This window comes from Wickerhamomyces anomalus (genome assembly GCF_001661255.1).
Source record: "Wickerhamomyces anomalus NRRL Y-366-8 unplaced genomic scaffold WICANscaffold_2, whole genome shotgun sequence".
NCBI lineage: Eukaryota > Fungi > Ascomycota > Saccharomycetes > Phaffomycetales > Wickerhamomycetaceae > Hansenula > Hansenula anomala.
Window position 1 is genome coordinate 1,381,597 of NW_017567111.1, and position 22,874 is coordinate 1,404,470.

General features: G+C 34.5%; 10 protein-coding genes across 10 annotated transcripts; 6 read left to right on the top strand and 4 right to left on the bottom strand.

Annotated features, from left to right (window-relative positions):
- Positions 1 to 118: 118 nt before the first annotated feature.
- ARG81 (Arg81p) lies at positions 119 to 2,638 on the top strand (the record flags this gene model as incomplete). Its single annotated transcript, XM_019180711.2, has 2 exons — positions 119 to 613; positions 728 to 2,638. Coding segments are annotated over 2 exons (2,406 nt in total), but the record flags the coding sequence as incomplete, so codon positions are not given.
- Positions 2,639 to 3,119: 481 nt separating this feature from the next.
- WICANDRAFT_28231 (uncharacterized protein) lies at positions 3,120 to 4,595 on the top strand (the record flags this gene model as incomplete). The annotated part of the gene is made up of 1 exon (XM_019181463.1): positions 3,120 to 4,595. The coding sequence occupies one exon, from the start codon at positions 3,120 to 3,122 to the stop codon at positions 4,593 to 4,595; it is 1,476 nt and encodes a 491-aa protein (XP_019040348.1).
- Positions 4,596 to 4,634: 39 nt separating this feature from the next.
- On the bottom strand, positions 4,635 to 5,690 carry WICANDRAFT_28701 (uncharacterized protein; the record flags this gene model as incomplete). Its single annotated transcript, XM_019181528.1, has 1 exon — positions 4,635 to 5,690. The coding sequence occupies one exon, from the start codon at positions 5,688 to 5,690 to the stop codon at positions 4,635 to 4,637; it is 1,056 nt and encodes a 351-aa protein (XP_019040349.1).
- A 1,635-nt stretch (positions 5,691 to 7,325) lies between these two features.
- On the top strand, positions 7,326 to 7,913 carry WICANDRAFT_90417 (uncharacterized protein; the record flags this gene model as incomplete). The annotated part of the gene is made up of 1 exon (XM_019186236.1): positions 7,326 to 7,913. A coding segment is annotated over exon 1 (334 nt), but the record flags the coding sequence as incomplete, so codon positions are not given.
- Positions 7,914 to 8,443: 530 nt separating this feature from the next.
- On the top strand, positions 8,444 to 9,541 carry SEC12 (Sar family guanine nucleotide exchange factor SEC12; the record flags this gene model as incomplete). Its single annotated transcript, XM_019181395.1, has 1 exon — positions 8,444 to 9,541. A coding segment is annotated over one exon (1,098 nt), but the record flags the coding sequence as incomplete, so codon positions are not given.
- A 2,062-nt stretch (positions 9,542 to 11,603) lies between these two features.
- Positions 11,604 to 15,483, bottom strand: WICANDRAFT_104257 (uncharacterized protein; the record flags this gene model as incomplete). The annotated part of the gene is made up of 1 exon (XM_019180408.1): positions 11,604 to 15,483. The coding sequence occupies one exon, from the start codon at positions 15,481 to 15,483 to the stop codon at positions 11,983 to 11,985; it is 3,501 nt and encodes a 1,166-aa protein (XP_019040352.1). The 3' UTR covers positions 11,604 to 11,982.
- A 943-nt stretch (positions 15,484 to 16,426) lies between these two features.
- On the top strand, positions 16,427 to 17,583 carry SMM1 (tRNA-dihydrouridine(20) synthase (NAD(+)); the record flags this gene model as incomplete). The annotated part of the gene is made up of 2 exons (XM_019181567.1): positions 16,427 to 16,529; positions 16,583 to 17,583. 2 exons carry the CDS (start codon positions 16,427 to 16,429, stop codon positions 17,581 to 17,583), a joined length of 1,104 nt encoding a protein of 367 aa, XP_019040353.1.
- Positions 17,584 to 17,889: 306 nt separating this feature from the next.
- On the bottom strand, positions 17,890 to 18,531 carry TIM23 (protein transporter TIM23; the record flags this gene model as incomplete). Its single annotated transcript, XM_019181546.1, has 1 exon — positions 17,890 to 18,531. One exon carries the CDS (start codon positions 18,529 to 18,531, stop codon positions 17,890 to 17,892), a length of 642 nt encoding a protein of 213 aa, XP_019040354.1.
- A 722-nt stretch (positions 18,532 to 19,253) lies between these two features.
- Positions 19,254 to 20,246, bottom strand: WICANDRAFT_77795 (uncharacterized protein; the record flags this gene model as incomplete). The annotated part of the gene is made up of 1 exon (XM_019184613.1): positions 19,254 to 20,246. One exon carries the CDS (start codon positions 20,244 to 20,246, stop codon positions 19,254 to 19,256), a length of 993 nt encoding a protein of 330 aa, XP_019040355.1.
- Positions 20,247 to 21,005: 759 nt separating this feature from the next.
- On the top strand, positions 21,006 to 21,500 carry SEC20 (Sec20p; the record flags this gene model as incomplete). Its single annotated transcript, XM_019185530.1, has 2 exons — positions 21,006 to 21,414; positions 21,451 to 21,500. 2 exons carry the CDS (start codon positions 21,006 to 21,008, stop codon positions 21,498 to 21,500), a joined length of 459 nt encoding a protein of 152 aa, XP_019040356.1.
- Between the last annotated feature and the right edge of the window lie 1,374 nt (positions 21,501 to 22,874).

The window sequence follows — 22,874 nt, forward strand, 5'->3', positions numbered from 1 at the left end:
AGTAGTCAGTCATTTTGATGGTTTGAAACCAAAGCAGTTAGCTCTGGAATAGACCAAAAGGGAATCTAATTCTTGATAAGGCTGTCGTTCGCTGTACGGAATGTCGGTGAAACAGGTGAAGAAGAAGAAGACCAAAACCTTCACAGGCTGCGCAACGTGTCGTTCAAGAAAGATCAAATGTGACTTGGGGAAACCGTTTTGTAAGCGCTGTGAGAAGTCTGGGTTGATATGTGCTGGTTATCAGATCAATCTTTGCTGGTCAAGACCTATAAAATTTGACAAGTACGGCTATCAAATTCCTAACGGCAGTAAAGAAGATGGTAGTCCTGGTGGAGAGGTGGAAAATGAACGAAGCTTTCAAAGAAGAAATATAGACTTTGTCAAGTATGATCGAGAATATGAAACATATGAAGAAATGGATAGAGATCTTGGGCTTTTGCACAGTCCTGATTACTCGTTGATTGAAAATCTTCAGACTTGGATGCAAGGGCCCTTTGGTGTGTTTGAAGGTTTAATCAATATACCCTCAGATTTGATGAGAAAAAGAAGAAAATTGACAAAGACAAAGTACAGAAGCATAGAATCACCTGCTAATGGAAATGATAAGAAAAGTGTCACCCATTCACCAAACATAAGGCAGCTGTCACAACAAGTCCCAGATCAACAACAACAACAGCGGCAACAGTCAAAAACTCCTCAAGGAAATAATAACCCTCAACAACAACAGCTACAACAACTACATGCCGGCCCTGGGAATATTTTTGAAGAACAGAACAAAATCAATCTTAACAATGGATGGCTTTCCAATGAACTCCGATATGATGCAATGCTATCAGCAACAGCTGCTACGTTCAATGATAACTTCCATAATTTTGATTTTTTGTCACCATTTGCCAGTAATTCACCATTACCAACCCCAGGAAACAGCCACAACCATACAGACTCGTTGAATTTACAACCTGAGTACCCATTTGATAAAGACTTGTTTAATGTTTTGAGGTCACACCAAACCCTTGAACAAGCTCCCACACCCGGGATATCCATCAACAATGATTTACAACAACAACAATTAAATGATGGTGAAGTTGTGATTAGTACCTCTGAGTCTAATATGCCAGAGGATATTTTCAGAATCATCAATGTGCCAAGCATAGCTCAATTACCACCATCAGCCAATGTTACCAACACAGGATTACAAATCAATCCATTATCAAGGTTTTTACTGAAGTATTATATTGATTCAGTAGCAGATTTGATGACAGTTGTTGCATTTCCAAAAAATCCTTGGAAGACCATTTATTTCCCAAGAGCTTTAAGAGCATTAGGTGATATTAGTGGGTTAGGCAAAACAACAAACGCAAGAGCTTCACTGCTTAATGCATTATTGGCAGTTGCATGCTTCAACATTCAGTCAAGGTACGAGAAGGGTTCTAATGAGATGAAGTTTTTCTTAAACTTGGGTATTGAATTGAGATTACAAGCTGCGTCCTTCCTCAAAAAGATGTTGGAACCTGGTGTTAATGAATTGATGAAGAGTGAAAAATATAAAGACATTTTGACTGCTATTTTATCGATGAATACAATTGATATTGTGTGGGGAACCATGGCTGATTGTCAGTATCATATTTCTATATGTGAAGAAATTATATGCAAAAGAGTGAAGGAAAGACCAAACCTTAGTCATAAGGCAAAATTACTACACAGGATTTTTTCATTTTTGAAATTGGTTCAAGATTCTACAAATTTTGAAAACTTGAAAAATCCAGAAGCTAAACTGAAAGCTAAGATTGATGATATATTTATAAAGAACCATGATGAACAATTCAGCCCGGATGTTAATTTTTCAATCAATACAGATGAATTTCAAGATGGTGATAGATCATTGAAAACAAAAGAAGTGTCATCCTCATCCCCAACTCGTTCAACTTATTCACCAGCATTCATAGATGAAATAGCCTCAGCATCTTCAAATAACTCCAAGGTGTCTAAAGAGTTGTTATTGACAGATGCTTTATACGGGCTACCAAATTCATTAATTTTATTATTCAGTGATACTGTCAATCTTTTAAAAACCAAATTTTTGATTACAAATAATGCAGAATTGGACAGAGACTTGGAAAAGAAAAAGATAGTTTTCAAAAAGTTTAATGAATTTTGTCTTGGATTTGAAAGTAAGTTATTAAAATGGGAAAATGAATGGAATCTAAAAGATTCTGACTCAGATGAGTTTTTGAGTCATGCACATGAAGGTATTTATTATCATTGTATGAGTTTTTTCAACAGTTTGATTATTTATTATTTCACAATGGTTCGTGATTTGAATCATTTATTATTACAAAAATATTCATTAAATTGCATTGAATACCTTGAGAAGTTACAAGAACTGATTAATACCAAGAAAGTTAGAATGTTGCCATTATTTTGGCAAGGGTTCATTGCAGGGTGTTCATCAATGGATACAGTCTTACAGAATAGATTCAAAGATTGGGCTGCATCTTTATCTAAAACAGGTATGGGTTCATATTGGGGAGCAAGACAAATTATGTTTGAAGTTTGGAGAAGAAGAGAGTTGAAACAAGATAATGACAATTGGTTTAGTGTTCACAGAGATTGGGAAATGAATATAATGTTATCATGAAGATAGAAGACAAAAAAGAGATGAAGTTATTTATAAGATATGTGGTCAAATACAAAAGACCACTATGCTATTTAAAATATTTATGATGAGGCTAAAGACAGCTATGTACGAATTTCTAAAAAGCATTTACACAATTTACGAGCAGTAGTCTGTAGACTTTTGAATATCATAGTGATGCGCGTAATCTGTTGTACGTTATAAGTAATTGTGTTCGTGCATGTATAAGCTTTTTAGATCCTATTGACTCACAATAATTACTGAATCCGGTAGTAATTCGGAATCATTTCCAGGTGAAAAAAAAAACTTTTGGCAAGCAGCCGTTTGGGTTTTCTGATGAGCATGTAAGTAGTCATATGAATAACTCAACAAAATAAAAAAAAATACAGAGACTTCATCTTTTCAAATGTCTATATAAATCCATTAATATCACATATTCAATACATACCAACAAATGGATCACCAAAAGTCATCCAATCACATAATGAGTGAAATTGATCATTCAAGCCTTGGAACAACAGGTAAAAATGATGTTCAAACTTCAACAAATTCTAAAGAAGAAGAACAATACATTACCCCAGAATTCACACCAGAAGAATTATCTAAATTGAACAAGATTTATTTAAAGCTAGATCTTCGTATCATTCCAGCATTATGGTGTTTATATTTCCTAACATCATTTGGTTCTTCAGCTTATGGTAATACACTAACTATGAATTCAGAAAAGAAACATTCTTTAATTCAAACATTGAAGTTAACAACTCATGACACATCTACAGCTTCGGCCCTATACTATGTTGGTTATATCATTTTCGATGTTCCTATGAATATTGCAATGACAAAATTAGCGCCCCAAGCTTGGTTATCCCGTATTGTATTCACTGTTGGATTAGTTTATGCTTGTTATGCCGCTTTGGATAATGCTGGTGGAATCATTGCAGTTAGATTCATTAGCGGTGTTGCAGGTGCAGGTACTTGGCCTGGATTGAGTTATTACGTTAGTTTATGGTATCCTCCACATCGTATGACTAGAAGAATTGGTTATTATTTCACAGCGGCACAACTTAGTGCGAGTGCAGCTGGGTTAGTTGCAGCTGGGTTCCAAAAAATGGATGGTGCTAGAGGATTGGAAGGTTGGAGATGGTTGTTTTTGGTTTATGGTGTTGTTACTATTTTCGTTAGTTTATTATTATTAGTTTGGTTACCAGATAACGATGTTGATAGACCAGAATCAAGATTTGAGATTATAAATAAATTTAGAAAATTGAATGTCTATCCACTAACTGAAGATGAAAGAATTTTACATGAAAGGGAAATGTCAATGTATAATACTAAAGTGCATTGGGGTTGGAAGAAACTGGTTGAAATTTTCCTTGATATCAAATTATGGCCATTAATTATGATGTATTTTGGTGTTGTCGGTACTGGGTTTGGTCTAGCAGTTTTCGGTACAACTTTAATCAAAGCAGTCCTAGGAGTTTCATCTATAAATGTTAGTTTACTATATGCTCCAATTTGGTTATTCGACTTGGGTGCAATTTTGTTGATTACACCATTTTCAGATATTTTCAAAAAATTCAGACCTTTAATCTTTTCAGTTTCAACAGTTATTATCATTATTGGATTAGTTGTTTGTACATATGCTAAACACAAGTGGTCAAGATATGGTGGATTATTGATTTCAGGGTTTGGGTTAGGTCCAACAGTTCCAACTTGTATGTCAATGACTGCAGAGATTTTTGGAGCAAAACATGGTGATATTGGTGTCGCAGTTTCAAGTGCATTAGTTAGTGGACTTGGTAATTTAGGTTCAGTTATGGCTACGTATGCCTTATATAGTGGATGGCCAGCTGATAAGAAACGTACTTATGAATACTCAAACATGATGCTTGTTGTTATTTTAGGTGTTTCCATAATATCTGCAGGTGTTTCTACATTAATGAGTAGAAAAAGAAAGTAATTAATTTTAATAAAAGGACAAAGTGTTTTTAATTTTTTTCTATGGTTTTGAAATCGTAACTGAGTCACCATTCTTTTTAGAACTTTCCAAAGCAGCAGCAATGATTGCCAAATGATGATAAGTAACTTCAGGAGTTGATCTAATTAACGATTTATCTTTTTTAGTAATAGCTTCATACAAGTTTTCAAATTCAGGACCAACACCACCAGTTGAATCTTCATCAAATTCTAATACTTCTTGATCATCAATAGTTTCACCATAATGACCAACTAAAGTTGTCAATTTCTTGTGAGCATTCTTTGCACTGAAATCTAAAGTGATTGAACCATTAGCACCGTAAATTATAAAAGAACCATGTTTTTCCACAGCACCAAAAGCTGAACCATAAGTGAAAGTACCAATAACACCTGATTGTAATTTGACAGTTGAGAATAAAACATCATCAGTGCCAGATTCTTTACGAACTTGAGTAGTATGTGCACTAATATTTTCAAAATTACCCAAAACTTGTGTTAATAAGGCCAATTGATGAACACCACCATCAGACAAAAATCCACCAATGTGTTTTGGATGTTGTCTCCATGAAGTACTTAGATATTTATTTTTTTGATAAAAAGGACCAGTTGATCTATAAGTGAAGGAAACAATTGGACCAATTTTATCTAATCTTTCCTTAATCAAATCAACAGCTTTGAAATAGATCCAATTTTCAGCAATCAAGATAGGAATATCAGTAGATTTATCTAAAGCGACAATTTTAGCAGCATCATCTAAATCAGCAGCGATTGGTTTTTCAACAATGATTGGCTTACCTGCATCAACTGCAGCTTTAATGGTGGAGTAATTATTTTCAACAGGTAATAATGCATCAATGAAATCAACTTCTGGATCTTTCAAGATTGAATCAATTGAATCATGAACATGAGATGGCTCAATATTAGCCTTTGTTGCAAATGTTTCAGCTTTAGCTTTGGTTCTATTGAAAGCAGCAATTGGTTTGAAGTGTGATGGGATTGATTGTAAAGTTGGTAAATGTTTATCAGTGGCAAAGATACCTGTACCGACGAAACCTGCACGTAGAACTGGATCAGACATTATAAAGAATTAGTTAATTGTTGAATTGAATTGATTTGATTTGGTTTTGTTGATGAATCATAGAAAAGGGCATTCAAGGGTTTTTATATTCTTTTTCCAACTCGAGGTTTTTCCGATATTCGTGATTTCCCCGTGAAAATCAACAAAGGCACAAACAATTAACCACGAACTAAAAACTCTTTAAAAAGGCACAGTTTTCAGATTGTATTATTAATTAACAATTCTCCCTCTTTAATTGACAAATCATCCTCCATTTGGGATTGGTATTGGCCATTCTTAGTCATAGTTGTGCTGTTGACTTATGTAATTCTGGCTCTTGTACCTTCCTTTGAGCTTTGATTATTGCCTCAGTTAACTGGTGACGTTTCCAAAATCATTAGGCCGACGTGTACTTGAACTAAACGGTTCACAGTGGACCATCGGTGTTATAGGGAGTTATATGGAGTTAATAATAAATAAGTGTGCTTTCGACGTTTGATCAAAATTATGATGGTGATGTTTGTTTTAATTTGGAAGGTATTTTTAACTATGATGGTAATATCAAGTTATTACCGCATTGGGAAGTCTAGAAACACATATAGCAATTCAACCAATTAAATCACTCCAACGAGGTTTTTGAATCTTTATAAAGTTACGAATGTTAATTTCAATTGAGTTCTATCAGACTTATAAAGTTCTATTCTTGGTGAATTATGTTCTTTGTTTTGATTGCTTATGCAAAAGTCTGTTTTGCTGAGGTGAAGTCATGAGCAAGTTCAACGGTTGCCCAAATTTCAATCCATCAACAAAGTTTAATGGTTGTAGTAGTAGTTGATAAGGGGCTAAGCTATTACACCTTTGTGGTTGAGTAATTCATGGTCAGATTTCTGTTTAACAAAATGGTGTGATGCTGGAACCAGTTCAACAGCCGTCGTTCCCTTGATTACCCCAGATCCAATTCGAATGGTTCAATTTTGGGGCTAGCCAGAATAGAGTATTAACTCAAGCCATTCTTGGGTATAAGCTTCAATACAATAGAAGATGAATAGGATTATGTGTATGTGTAGCTCAAGACAGAAGGCAAGATGTGGAGAGCAATAACGTTGTATTCTGCCTTGATATCCAAACCTTTGACAGATCAATTTAATACGCACACCGTCTTATTCATCAAATGTGATGGGCTATTACTTAGTACTGATCTGTTGATATATGCACCCCATGAGATTAAAATCAACAAAAGAATTTTAACCTTTCACTGGAAGGTTCGTCAAAGGATGTATATAAGATTGAAATTTCCCTTAAAGAAAGAATTCGTACAACCATCGACATTAACCATCGATTAATTGAAAGATGAACACAATAGATACCTCATTCGCATATGATTACGATAATAGTAACAGAGAGAACAACATGAGTAACTCCATAAGTAGCTACAACAGCTCAAGCTCTCCAAGAAACTCAAGATTTGAAATATATTTTGATCAATACAACAAACAGATCAACTCACCTCTTAATGCTAGATTGATGTACTACAAAACATGTCCAAGGGCATCATCAAGAGTTGGTAACTTTCATTCAGAACAATCATCTCCAGTATCTTCACCTAGAAACTCTACAATCCAACCAAATATCCCTCAACAACAGCAACAACAAAACCCCCAAATCCCACCACTATTGAGATCAGTATCATTGCCATCAATGAACAAACAACAAACTAATACCCCTTCAGAGGCAAACTCACCAATTCAATCACATTCAAGAAAATCTTCAGTCTTATCAAACTGTACACACTCCTCTTCAAATCATAGAGATCGTTCAGATAGTTGTGTTTCATGTGAAGATAGTATCATTACAATAAATAACAATAGTAGCGGTGGTCAAAGTGGAAATGATGAGGATTCTTGTAGAAGACATCATCATAGAAGGGAAAGTATTGCCATTAAATTCAAGAATCCACAGATTATAGATGACGAGGAAAAGGGAGGTATACCTGAAACAGATGTTTTCGAAAGCTTGAAGGGTTACGAAATGAAGTATTGAGGTTCACAGGGTGGATGCTTTTGCATTGGAAAGGTACTAAGCTGGTATTGCTATGGTTTTAATTTAATGATTTAATGTTTTCGTCATTTTTGGTTTAAAGAGTTTAATAATTTGCATTTTTCAAGTTCCTAGCTGTCGTTTAATTGCTAGGTTGTCATGTTGTCATATAGGTTTTCAATATTAACATTAAGTTCATAATAGTCCTGTTGAATATGTCTTTTGATGTAGTTGTGAACAATAGTTGCTTTGAACATGTTGCTCGAGGTTTTTCAATAGAAATAACAAACTCATTCGAAATCCAGCTTGGGAACTTGAGTTGTCGACTTCTGATCTATAATCTTCTATAGTCGTAACTTCTTTTTGATCTAGTTCTTCGATGTAATTGTATCATGAAATTTCAGTAAACTGTCGCTCTATTCACGATTTCTAAAACACCCCAAATTCATCTAATTTTAACCATTAAATCCAACATTGAGGTACACAGACTCTCAAACATAACAGCATTATATTCGAACCACATCTTCACTATATTCAAAACAAATTAATCAATTACTTTGATTAAATTGAAACCCATTCGTTTCTTGACTTCCTAAATAGGAAATAAATATGTCATTCACTTCGATTTCCACCATCTTCCTAAAATTCCCCGGCGGTAGACTAGCGAAAAAAAGTGTACACATCAACAACTACAAAGAACTATAATTTAAATAGTCAACAATACAATAGATGAAACCATGGTCAAACTCAATTCAGTGGATTATGATATTGGCTATCCCATATATGGCGCCAAGTTCCTAAATGACAAAACGCTATTGGTTACTGGTGGAGGTGGTGAAGGAAATCAAGAAATATCAAATAGACTTACTGCTTTAACAATCAACTTAACCAAGAAGAAGAAACCTATAAAGAAGTTTAGAGAATTGAAACTAAATGATGAAAATGATGCCCCAAGTGTCTTGGATTCAAATAACAGTATTATATTGCTGGGGTGTAATGAAGGTCAAACTTCAATTGCAAATGGTCATAATCATAATTTACAAAAATTCATTTATATCAATGATCATTTGAAATATATAACTTCAACTTCATTAGAATCTGAAATTTCAAAATCAATCTATCAGAAATTCATAACAATTTCCAAAGATGGTTCAATTGCTGCTATTGCTTCAAGTAAAATTCCAACAATTATTCATATTTTGGATCCAGTAAATTTATTTGAGAAATATGAAATTGAAACAAATAATGATGTTAAAGATCTTGATATAAGTCCTGATGGTAAAAACCTAACTTATATCACAAAGACAAACACAATAGAGATCATTTCCATTATAACTGGAAGATCTTTATTACGTCGTGTGGATTTCAATGAGAATATAAATCTAAATAAAGTTAGATTTATTGACAATAATCATGTTGTATTAGGAGTTTCATCCAAAAATGGTGATGGGGTTTCATTGATCAAATTATCATTGTCATCTAAATTGAAAACTGTTAAAGAAGTCCAAGTTTCTAAAAAAATAAAATCAATAACTTCAATTGATGTTAATTTACAAAATGGTGTATTGGCAATTTCAGGTAATGAAAATTCAATAATCTTATTCAAATTACAATCTTTAAAGAAGATCAAAGTTTTTAACAATGTTCATTCCTTGTCAATTACAAAATTGACATTTTCACCAAACGGTTCATTTTTAGCTAGTGTTTCTGTTGCAAATACAGTTAATATTATTGAAATTCCGAACGGGTTAGGTTTAGAGACTCATCATATTTATAATTTTTTCAAAAGATCTTTCCAATTGTTGATAGTTGCTATTGTTTTACAATTAGGTTATTTATACTATCAAAATAGATCATTAAATACTAAAAAATTGGACTTTAGTGAATACTTCACTTTGAATCAAAGGAGTGTTACAACGGGGCCTACAAGTTTGTCACCAGGCTTATACGCAGAGGAAACTAAAGCCCCAATCACAACAAGCTTCATCGAGGAAGAGGACGCAGATGATGAATATGAAGATGATGAAGAAGAAGAGATCACCTCAACCGAACTTGAACAAACTAGTGAACCAGGAGTGGTAACAGAAACTACAACTGAATCCCTAGAACCAATTGTTTCAACAGTGACCGAGGAACCAGAAGTTACTGCAACTGAAACTAGTATTATCTTGGAAACAGCTTCAAGCACAAAAGTGGAGACAGAAACAGAAACAGTACAAGAGACAACTTCAACTACTGAATTAAGTGTTGAAACAACAACTTCAACTCAAGAACTAAAAGTATTACAACCATCGGAACCAACAACTTCATCTTCGACAGTCCAAGGCTCTTCAGAAACAGAATTTGCAACATTAGATCATAGATTTAAGGATGATGCTATACCACCAGAGAATGAAATTGGGTCAATAACTTCACAAATTCCAATAAGCTCCTTAACAAGTGCACCTGCTGATTCAACAAGTTCAAGTTCCAAGAAGAAAAAGAAGTTGAAGAGAAAATCATTAAAGAAAAAGAAGAAGAGATCAAAAACGTCAACTTCTCCAATGACAAGTGATGACGAATCAATTCTTGATTTAACAACCACCGAGAGCTCTATCAAAACAGAGGAATCTCAGGTCACCAAAGAACTTCCTGTTTCAACCACTGAATTATCATCATCATCTATGACAACTCCTGAAAGTTTATTGAAGGAAATTGATTCATTGACTTCCAAACTAGCCTCCAAATTGAATGATTATGCTTCATCATCATCTACAGTGTCATCATCCACAACTGAAGAACTTCCAAAATCAATCGAAACAACCACCCAATCCGTTGAATCTTCAACACCATTAACAAGCTCATCATCAGAACTCCAGATCTCTGAACAAATAAAACCGTCATCATCAGGAGTCGCAGGTACATCACCATTAGAATCTGAAATTAGTACGCCATTTGAAGCTGAGGTCATTGAAACTCCTATTGTGGAATCAAGTAAAGAACCAGAAGAATTTCAAAGTGACGAAGTCCCTGAACCTGTTGTGGAGTTGGAAGATGCTATTATACCTGATACTGCTAAGGAAGCTGAAAGTGTTCTCACTGAATCTCAAAGTGCTGATGTGGAACCTGTTGTAGAGACTTTTGAACCTCAAGTTGAGACTGAAGTGCTTAATAATGATCCTGCCGAAGAAGTTTCCAGTGATGAAGATGTTGCTATCGATGAAGTGGATTCAAGTGACACAGAAGGTCTTTCAAGTGACGAAGAGGTTGTAAGTGGTACAGAAGATGTTTCCAGTGATGAAGAAGGTTATGAAACTGGTGTTGAGGAAAGCTCTGATGATGAAGGTTATGAAACTGCCCAAGAGTCTGAGATTACAGATGAAGCTGAAAGCGATGATGGTTATGAAACTGCCCAAGAATCAGAACCATTAAATGAAGTTGACTCTGGAGATGAAGGTTTTGAAACAGCAGATGAGTTTTCAACAACAGATGGTGATTTGGAAACTTTAGAAGATGCTGGGTTCGATGATTATCGTGCTGCCGTGACCGAATTTGAACAAGTTACCATTACTAAAACAGAATCAAAGCCAACCGATGAAGTAATTGATGTAACAGATACACTAGATGTTGAAAGTGATACAGAATTTGTGGAAACTGAGGAAGAATCGGACACTGAAGCACTTTTATCAGATTCAGAATCAGAGTCGGAATCAGAATCAGAATCAGAAACTGATGCTCCTGAAAGTGAAGAGTCTGAAGAAGCTACAACTGATGAGGAATCGGGAGATGAATATGAATCAGATAGTGAAGAAGAAGCAGAAGAGGATTTGACAACTGAATCAGAGTCAGAAGAGGTTGAAACAGAAGATGAAGGTACTGGAGATAAGGGATCTGGAGATGAAGAATCTGGAGATGAAGAAGAAGATGTAACTGAACAAGAAACAGATACTGAAGCTCAAGAAGATGATGAAGAAATACATACAACTACAACCACTATTAACGTGCATGATGAGTTATAAACACAACCCTAAAAGGTTTGACATTTGATATTTACTTTGATGTATTAGATTAGAGGAATATATAAAGCTGTGAATATGTTTTTGAAGTTGCGGTGTAGCTAATTCAATCTTGCTAGTCGATAAAGCACTACATCATACAAATTTCATTTCAAATTAAATTTCAATCAAACAAATTAACTATAAAAAACACACTTGTAACCTTATGCTAGCAAAAATAAAAAATCTATTGTACAAAAAATAACACTGTCCATAATATACATTTTAGATATCCCAATAAATCAAACATTTATAGTTGAACTTCTTTTGTTTTCAGTCAAATCATCAGTGCTGAAAAATTTCTCACTTGAATCTAAACTCTCTTTAATCTCTTCTAATAAACCATCTAAATTTTGTTCAATTTTTAAATGTTCATGTTGAGTCTTTGTTGTATCCTGTGTATCATCACCTTCATTTGATTCAATTAACTCTGGTAAAGATTTCTCAGAATTTGCACTAGTATTTGCAGAACTATAATGATCACCCATAAAACTTTCTCTATTTTCTGATAATAATTTGTTGAAATCAGCTGTATTACAATCATCCAATTCTTTTGACTTTTTCTCTTTTTCTTTATCATCCTTGGAATTAATAGTTGATGATGATCTTTCTCTTGATGAGCCAAGATCTGCTGATGAGCCACTAAATTGAGCTTCTCTCAAAGCCTTTGGAGTGTATGGAATTTCTGGAATAGTTTCAATATTAACAACCTCTAGTTCTGGATTATTCATCAACAAGGCGGATTTTCTTGAACTATTATTACCATCAGTACCAGAGCCATCATTGATATGTGATAATGAACCTGAAGAACCACTACTTGGAAGGTTTGATAGCTGATCACTTGAACCTTTCTTGAAAAATTTAGGTAGGGCTTGAGTAATAGGAGAACTTGATGGTGAAAAATTCTTAATACTTGATTGAACATTTCCAGTAGCAACAGCTAATTTTGAAAATCTTTTAGGTCTATCTAAAGATCTGTTTGAAGAATTTGGTGAGAATGGAACATTTGGAGAGGTTGGTGAATGCAATGGTTTTGTAAAGTTGAAATGTGGTGATGGAGATGGTTCAAATCTTTCAACAGTTCTAGTTGGTGGTGTTGAATATTTGTTCTTGTTTCCCAATTGAGGCTGTTGAGGTAATTGTTGAGGACGTGAAACAGGAGCTCTTGGTTGCTTTTGTGGAGATTGATGTTGAAGTTGAAGATATGGATGTGCATTTGGGGAAGAACCTTTCTTGAATCTCATTGGTGAACCAACAGGAGATTTTGGAACATCATAATTCTTTGGTGATTGAAGAGGTCTTGGTAATAAAACTTTTGGCAATTCAACTTCACCCAATTGTTTAGCATTTGTTGAATCCAAAGAGTTTGTATTTTGTTCATCTTTCAAAACAGGCGGTGGAATGTTTAAAGTTTTAGAAACTTGCTGAGGTGGTGTTGCAATTTTTTGCTTTGGCAAAACTGGAGGTTGAACAGGGGATGAAGATGAGGAAGCAACAGATGGTTTCTCAATAGGAAGTGGTTTATCTGGAGAGGCAGATGTTGAGGAGTTAACAACTGGTGAATGTTTAACAACTGGTGATTCTTTCAATTCTTTTGAAGCAACAGATATTTTGGATTCTGATTTGAACGACTCATTGGAATCTGGAGTATCAATAACAGCATCAACTAATGAAGGAAGCTTTGGAGATGAAGGCTTGGAGATTGGTTGCTTTGTAACTTGGAGCGGTTGTTCAAGTGACTTTGCTTGATCGAGTGAATCATTTTGCTTTTCAATTGATTTCTTACCAGCAGTTCTTGGAGAATGATCAAGTGAAGGTCTACCAGATGCAGCATTTTCAAAATGTGATATATCTCTAGGTGGACTTGGATGTGATATCTTCTTCAAATCTGATTTCTTTGGACTTGATCTCTTAGTGTGTCTTGGAACTGGTGATTCATCATCATCAACTTGTGTTTCCTTTTTCCCACCTAACAAACCACAACCTTTACCTTTTGGATTCAAAGCAGGCAATAATTCCTTTTTAGCAGTAGATGTACCACCGTTCAACTCCTTCTCTTTCACATTATCAATAACATCATTGGCAGAGCTTGGTGGAGTCAAATAACGATTGTTTGTTGAAACTTTATCATCTGAAGTAACAATCAACCAGTCACAATCACCAATAGTCTTGGTTAATTTCAACACAACAGTATTTTGCAAGAAACCCAAAAATGTTTCATATTTCCAAGCATTAATAAACCATTCACTAATTTCCAACTTTGAAACTCTAACAGGATTACTATCAACATTTTCCATGCTTGAATTGAAGTTAAAGTTGATGGTATCAGCAACAAATGATTCATTTTGACCTTGAGGATCAGCACCACCTTTATCAAACCCATATCTATTGAAATCATTGATGAAAGTTGAGATTAATTCTTTATTTTCAAAGAGGGTACCGTTTTTCAAATTTTCTCTAAATTTATTGATATCATTACCAACTTTGAAATTATCAAAGTTCAAGTTCTTATCAAATTTCAATAAATAATTCTTTGATGATTTGGAGAAAAAATGTTCAATAATCTTGTGTGGGTTAATTTCAAACTTATCCAAGAATTTGTTTTCAAATTTTGTGAATGTGTGATTTGAAGAATAGATTCTTGAGGTTGCATTTGAAGCGTTTGAGATCAACTTAAAATAATTAGTAGTTGCTAATTCAGGATCACTTGGAACAGTTAAAGTTAATGCCTTTTGAGTAACTGGTTTATAAGGTTTTGGTGGATATTCATCAATTTTGAACAATTCCAATAAAGTTTTATGGCCAAAAGTTGGTTCCTCTGATAAACTTCTCAAGTAGGAAACAAATATTTGATAAAATGAATAACCTCTCTTATAATAAAATCTTTGCAGTTCATTCAAATCATCATCATTTTGGTTGTTTGAAGGTTTGAACTCATCTCTATTGAAACAAATTTGACCAGCTGTAAATATCAAATCAATTGCAACATTTAGATCCAAAAAATAGTTATCTGCAAAAATGTATAATAAGATTTCCAAAAATTCAAACAAGACACATGAATGGTTATGTGAAGGTAAATATGTTGGAAGAACCTGATAAAACGATTGCTTATTTGAAAAATTTGATTTCTGTTCATGTGTTTCAAACTTATGGAATGAAGTCCAAGGTATTATAGCTTTTGGTAACAAACTCCATATGATTCTAAGTGACAAAATCAAAGTAATCCAAGTTGATTTTCCAATCAATTTTTCCAATTTTTCACCGGTAAAAGAACAACCTTCGTATGGGAACAAAGATCTAATAAAATCATTAGCTTCTGATAAATCAGACTCATCAAATTGACCAAGACTTGGCTTGAAGATATCATAGATCATGTTTTGTTCTTGTTTAGAAGCCTTTGAGTTCGATTTGATCTCCTTGAATCTTCTTTTCAATTCCATAGTTAAGTAATGAATAACATATCTGGCAGAGTTGTGATTGATCTGATTAGCAGCTAAAACATTAAAGTTTTCTTTCAAAAGAGAGCAATTGTTGAACTTGTCATAATCATAGATGTAAAAAAATTCTGATTTCAATCTGTTGTTCTTAGCTTCGATAATAAGGTCCAAATGGTTAAAATCTTTACCATTGACAACGTTGATTTCCTTGCCAATTGATTTTTCAGCAGTTGTTTCAAGTTTCACATTATCAGCGGCATGGTGAGCATTAGCAAATGATTGTGATTTGGGGATGAACTTTGACATCTTTTAATTAGCAACAGTGTAATAAGGGTTTATGGACGTAGTAGGGCGGCTAATTAGAGTCAAGATGGGTAGTAATATAAAAGAGTGACTGATCAGTTGGATTGATTTGTGGTGTTGTAGTTGGTGTTTGTTTTTGCGGTTGTGAAAGGGGACGAGTAGAAAAATATGATCGTTTGGTGTATTTAAGTGCTGGTTCTTGTTAGAAAGACGGTGTTTTGGGATTGTTTTATGTTTTTCTTGAGACACGATCAAATTGCAAAACATTCCAAAGTGAAAAAAAACAAAGGGCGTGTTTTAACGACAAGCGAGATTCAGAGCAAACAGCGTCTGAGACTTGGAGATCTAGGATGTTCAGGGCGAGATCTGATTGGCCACAAGCCATGAAAGTACTTCTATATTTAAACCAGGAGTATTCCTCAATGATACACACAAGTTATCTACGACCATTAATTGCTACAAAGAACCCTATTCAACGCGAGATTCGAGCTTAAAAAATTATGTGCCTGGTACCTGATTCAGTTCTGTTCGCGACACTTATGAAACAAAGTTGGATAGAGGCAGATTTGGATACACTTGTTTCATCTATTCCAATTGTTGGTTACCTTTTGTTACGCTGATAAGTTCTGCTACATCAGATATGCTTTCACACTCCAGATACTGGTTACAGCGTGTGTCAATTGTTCCAGATCCACGATTTGAACTTGTTGTGTTCACTGTTGATCCTTTTTTTCAAAGGGCCAGCCAAAAAAAAATAGTGGTTGATGTGGAAACCAGTCAGGCAGACCAGCGTAAACATAACCATATCTCAAAAGAGATATTTCCGAAAAAGGTGAAAATACAAAACGGTTGTGTTTTCTTTTTTGAAAAAAAAAAAATATAAATCTAATCAAGAGTCTTTATAGTCAAGTCTCAAAGCTAGTTTATCGATACCAAGGTTGTAAAAATGGTTGACTACAAAGGAAAATTGGTGCTGGCTCCTATGGTCAGAGCTGGGGAGCTTCCAACAAGATTATTAGCCCTAAAATATGGTGCTGATTTGGTCTGGGGTATGTTTGACATATTAATAACTCATCTTGTTCAATACTAACATGTTTCTCAGGGCCTGAAATCATTGATAAAAAACTTTTAACCTGTGATAGAGTGGTAAATGAAAAACTAGGCACTGTAGATTTCCTCTCAAGAGATAAAACAAAAGTTCCAGGTGTAACAAATTTAATATTTAGAACTCATCCATCTTTAGAAGACTCAAAATTGATTTTCCAAATGGGGACTGCTAACCCAGATTTGGCTGTTGATGCTGCTAAAATAATTATAAATGATGTTTCTGGAATCGATATAAATGCTGGTTGTCCAAAACATTTCTCAATTCATGCAGGTATGGGTGCTGCTTTATTAAAGACTCCAGATTTATTAGAATCAATATTGATAAATCTTGTTGAAAAAATCGGGAAACCAAATAATAAACCAATAAGTGTGAAGATAAGGCTTTTACCAGAAGAAGAAGACTCCTTAAATTTGATTGAAAAATTGTTGAAAACGGGTATAACAAATCTTACAGTGCATTGTCGTACTCAGTTAATGAGAAATAGAGAAACTCCTATTAGAGATTATGTTGATAAAATTAAAGCAAAATGTGATGAGTATAAAGTATCATTCATAGTGAATGGCTCAGTTTTAAATCGTAAAGATTTCAATAAATTACAAGAACAATATGGCACAGATGTTGGTGGAATGATTGCAACTACTGCCGAAGAGAACCCAACATGTTTTAGTGAATCTCCATTAAATTGGCCTAGATTGTTAAGAGAATACACTGAAATTGCACAAAAGTTTGGAAATTATGAAGGGAATACTAAATATATGTTGACAAGAATGACACCTGGGAGATCTTTTGCCTACCAATTGATCGCAAGAGCCAAAACCTATGAAGAGTTTTATAAAGTATTTGATAAGCTAAATGAAGACGGTACAGAAAAGAAATATGAACCAAAAGTTGTCAAAAAGGAAGAAAAGGAGACAAGAAAACACAAGGTAGACAACGAAGAACCATCAGATCCAATTCCTGAAAAAAGACAACAGTTGGAGCAAATTTCAGCATAGAAAGCCACATTAAATAGTTATCAAGCTTTTCTCATAATAAATAGTTTACAACCTTTGGGTTTCCTTCTTTTTTTCTTTGAAATCTTTGATATCTCTTTACACAATGTATTACTTCCTTATAATGCAAACAATATATACACATGAACATAGAACTTTTAAAAACAGTTCCCTTTCGCTAAACAATAATGGTAAAAAAAAAGGCATAAAAATTCTTCATTCATTCCTATCTCATTCTAACATACATTCTCTTTAATTTTTTAGTTGATTAATTCATTCAATTCATGAACAGTCCTCTTACGGTCAAATCTAGGCTAGCAAAGCTTTAAGACCACACCAAGCAGCAGCAGCACCGGCCATTAACCCAGAAGCAATACCAGCAGGTTTCAACCCTTTAGTAGATTTGAATAAAGCACCAGAGATTGCACCAGCAGCAACAGAATTCAAAGCATCATGTTTACCTCTAACACCATCGATAGTACTATCAACTAAATTATAAGTTAATGCTAAAACACCTGCAGTATTACCTAAGAATGGACCACGTTTGGTAACATGATTTAAAACAGTGTTTAATTTTAATTTACCTGGAGAATTTGCAGGAATGTTTTTCAAACCTTCAAAAAAACCATATGAACCACCAAGACCTAAACCTAATAAATAAACAGCACCAGTACCATAACATAAATCATCTGTCCAACCTCTTGAAGGAATCAAACCTTGTGCACCTTCTAATGTGTTTAAGTTTTCATCTTCTAAATCTAAATATTCAACACCTTTTTCTAATCCTGCTAATGGATGTAATCTTGAAGTATCTAAACCACCTGGAGTCGATATGATTGATGAAACATCAGTTATTGAGTTTGGATCAAATCCCAAATTGTTATTTATTGGTTGTTGTTGTGTAGATTGTGGTTGTTCATCCTTTTTAGAAGATCCAAATAACCAAGACATTATAGTAGTATGTATGTATTATATTATATTGATTGATGATTCACAATTGATATTATGCTGAAAAAAACACTTGTTAGAAAAACTTGAGATGGAGAATTTTGGTTTGCAAGATTTTTTTTTAATATGTACAGAAATCTGCTTTGAACACTTTTCAAACACTCCAAATAGACAAGAATTAACTGAGTAAACCACAGATGAATTTCAACTTGAACTTTCTAGTGGCCATTCACCGCTTTTTTTTCTGATCGCTTCTTTCACTCATCGTCAAAATAATTTTTCAGGAAATTTTGGGTGTGGGAGTCCGGTTAACGCCTTAACTTAGTGGATATGGTAACGGGACACACCATAGTAACTAAACTACAAAGTATAAATGCTTTGAATATTACAACATTGAGCAGTCTGTTTCGAATATTTAGCGAAAATATAGATGACACGGAGCAGTATTTATATTTGCTATGGACTTGTGCTCCTTCAGCTAGATTTATACCACTGTTCAATGACACATTGTCAGCTTAGTTCAACCTCTCGAAACGAGAATTGATTTGCTTGGGACTTGCCGTTGAAGTTATACTCAGATGTCCATATGAATATGACTTATTGACTGACATCCGAGCTTGAAGCACTTGGGGATTGTGAGAAGCATTTCCTTGTGTTAATGAAGCTGGTGCAAATGGTGGTTCTGAGAGCACACTTTAATAGCTAGACAACAATTTTAAGGTCACTCATTCAGATTCTTTCTGGTTTAACAATTCAATATCAACGACATCATTTTCATTAACTACCTCTGGTGATTCCTTCTGTTCACCATCACCATTCTTCTCTGTTGTTTCAAGCCCAGATAACAATTTATCCAAAGAAAGTTGAATATCTTCAGCTTTTGCAAGTAATTCATCTCTCATTTCTTTAGAGACTTTCACGCGAGCACCCTCTTTACTATAATCAACCTGTTCCAATATTTGATATTGTTCTTCAATAGTTTTCAAATCTAACACCCTCTTATGCAATAACCACAACTCTGTCTTGAAAGAATTATCAGAATCCGAGCCAGAGTTTGAATCTCTAGCTTTCTCCAGCTGTTGTTGTAGTTTCAAAATCAATTCATATACTTTCGTTAATTTAGGATTCTTATTTTCGTATCTCTTATCTAATTTCAAATCTTTGTTGACATCATTTTTGAACTCCAGTCTTTCTTTATTATAATCAAGTGCCATCCGTTCAGGTTTGCTTAGACTTTCTGGATCTTTGTTTTCAGCTGTTGTAATAATTTGGTTCAATTTGATTCTTGCATGTTGGATGGTCAAACCTTCGCGATCATCCAAATTATAATGTGCATTATAACTCTTCACAACTTCGTTCCAAGCATCTAATTTTGGTTTAGAGCTATAAACTCTGAATCTTTGAATTAATTCAATCAACTTTGTCTTCTGGTCGGTTGTCAAAATTGTATATGAGGCCTTTCGGCATGTCTTTGGGGAATTTGTAAGATTATCAGCGACAAAAGTATGTGTGTGACTAACAGGCACCGTTGTTGAAATTGTAGTTAGGTTTGGATCTGGGGAAGTGGATTTGGGTGGTGTATTTGCAAGTTGGAACTTCATGGTGTTTGGTATGTTAAGTTTCTGTCTTTTTGGCTCTCTGAACACACCAGATGAAGATTGTTCATAATTCACAAACTGGAACGTTGTGTTTGGTTGATATTTCTGACCCTTGAACATGATTTTTGAATATTAAGGTAGTACAGGATGACAAGTTAATAGATTAATACGCCAAAAGGCTGGGTTTCTTTGAGTGTTTTGATGATGGTTTGTTTACGTTTTGCATTTCGCAAGCTTTTTTATTTATGCTGAAGATTACGTAAGTTCAACCGAAAAAAAACAAGATCGAACTGGCTTTTGGATTTTAACAACGTTGACACCACCATTTAAGAAACCAGATAATTGATGAAGATCATGTCACTTGAGATTGAGACCAGCCTCTCCAAACTAAAGGAATACAAAAAAGAATTGCTTTCCAACTTCCATAAATTTGATGATTTCAAAGATGATGAAGTAAGAATCAATATTTTGAACCTGATCAACAATTTCCATGAAACACTAGGATTCTTGAAATCAGAGCTCCAATTCGAATTTGAACTTGACCTTTCTAAACCAATAAGGACAAAGAGCGGTAAGCTACTTGAATATGTCACAGAGTATGATAAAGATGATCGATTTCTGATAAGTTTCAAAAAAAATTTCATAAGCAAACAACTTGACATCAAAGAATCACATTTGAAAAGATTCCAGAAATTGAAGACAGAGAAATACACTCCAAAGGAAAAGGAATCATTGATAAACAAAGCAGAGACTACATCCATTGACGATGCTTCAGTATCAACTAATAGCAAGATCATGACAACAACAAAAAAGATCACATCCAAATTATCACAATCAAGCCAAATATTGCAATCTTCTCTAGTTCAATCCCAATTAAACATGGATGAGTTGACAATACAGAATGATTCCTTGACTTATTTATCTGATAAATATGGGTATTTGAAAACCGTGTTGGAGAAATCAGATGGTTTCATAAATGATATCAAATTGAGTAGTGAGAAGGACAAGAAAAGGATGTATTATACCTTGATTTTCTTTGGATTATGTGTTTTAAGAGTATTTTGGAGAAGATTGTTCAAATTGCCTGTCATGTTTGTTTTCAATATCATTTTCTATTTCATGAAGTTGACCTTAGCAACAATGGGACTTATTTCATCAAAAAGAGTCGAAGTTGATTCCATCAGGCCCGAAACCCAATCAAGTATTCAACAATTTGCAACAGTAACAACAGAGTCCAGTACTCTATCTGACCCAATTTTTGTTTCGAGTGCAACTGAAATAAGTGATGGTACTGGTGTTGTTCAAAGTGAGACACTAGACACAGAGGATAGTGAGTTTGATGAAGCATTATCTAGGATAATTGATGAACTTTAGATGCTAAAGTACTTATAATAAATGACTGCATTGGATTGTTGACTGTATTGGTTGGTGTTGGAACGCTTCGCCTTTGTTTTTGAGCTTTATAACTCAAATTCAGCCCTGTTTTCAACTTGATGATTTAGTTCAACGAAGTCATATCATCAGTTCCCTCAGGATGCTCTATTTTGCCATGTATTCTCATGGATTCAACTCAAAACGGCTTTGCAAAATGTCTTTTTAAGTCTATCAAAGAGTTGTCTTTGCAGGTTAAAACTAGGCTGCACTAGGCACTACTTCAAGACTCAAGTTCACAAAAATACTCAATCACACTCATCAGCAAGAAATGATCCACCAGACCAGAATCAGATGCCCCACTCACAAAAACATTTTCCAACACTTTCAGCTTAGGTTCAACAACTTCAACGTGGATTTTTCCGAAAAGCATAGCATGTCGGCTAAATGAGCTGGCCCTAAGAATAAGGTTCAATTTTTAGCCCAGAAATTAGAATGTAGTGTACACAAATAGCCTAACCCCTTCAAAGATTTCAGGAAAAGTTGATCATGAGATAGTTAATATCAACAGCTATTCACCCTAAAAACAGACTAGAAATCTTGAATGTGTATGTGCTTTCATTTTTCATTTACCCATAGGACCCGGTGCTGCGGCCATCTAAATCTTTTCTAGGTTCGACTGCACCCAACCAAGCTCGTTACTATACGTCCTACGCCTTCGAATTTTGTACCATCGTCGAGCGTTTGAACAGCTTTCGACATTTTCTTTTGCTTTGAAACATTACACAAAATCGTAAAATTGCTGGTCGGCACGGGCCTCTGTTAGCCTCACAATTAACATCATCAGTTTTTGAATCTTGAACAAGCCATTCACGAGATCCCAGACGACAGGCCGGCTATTATATTCAACTGCTACCCCAGTTGGAATTTGTTCATAGCTGGTAACTATTACATAGCTTCAAAGCACAAAATTAAAAACTTGTCCGCATCAGATGTACGTTAGATGCTACAAAAAAAACGACGTAAATAACTCCAACCTGGTGCATACTTCCACCCCATAAAAACCCGAAAAGACAACTTTGACGAGAAACTTAGTCAGCGGAGGAATTGGATTGGTGTAAGATGGGTAGGTTATACGTTTCCACTATCCTCTGCCTATTGTTGTAGTTGGGTTGTTCGTTCAATGATTGTATACCTTATCCTAGGAAACCATTGTCCTAGTTGTAATTCATATACCCTCGCTATTGTTACAACTTCTAGCACAGGGACCGTAAGTTCACTACTCAACTTTAACTAAACACCGAAGTGTTTAGAAAACAATATACAAGCTGACGCCAACGATTGTTCCCGGTAAACGTATTGATATTAGTACTACTA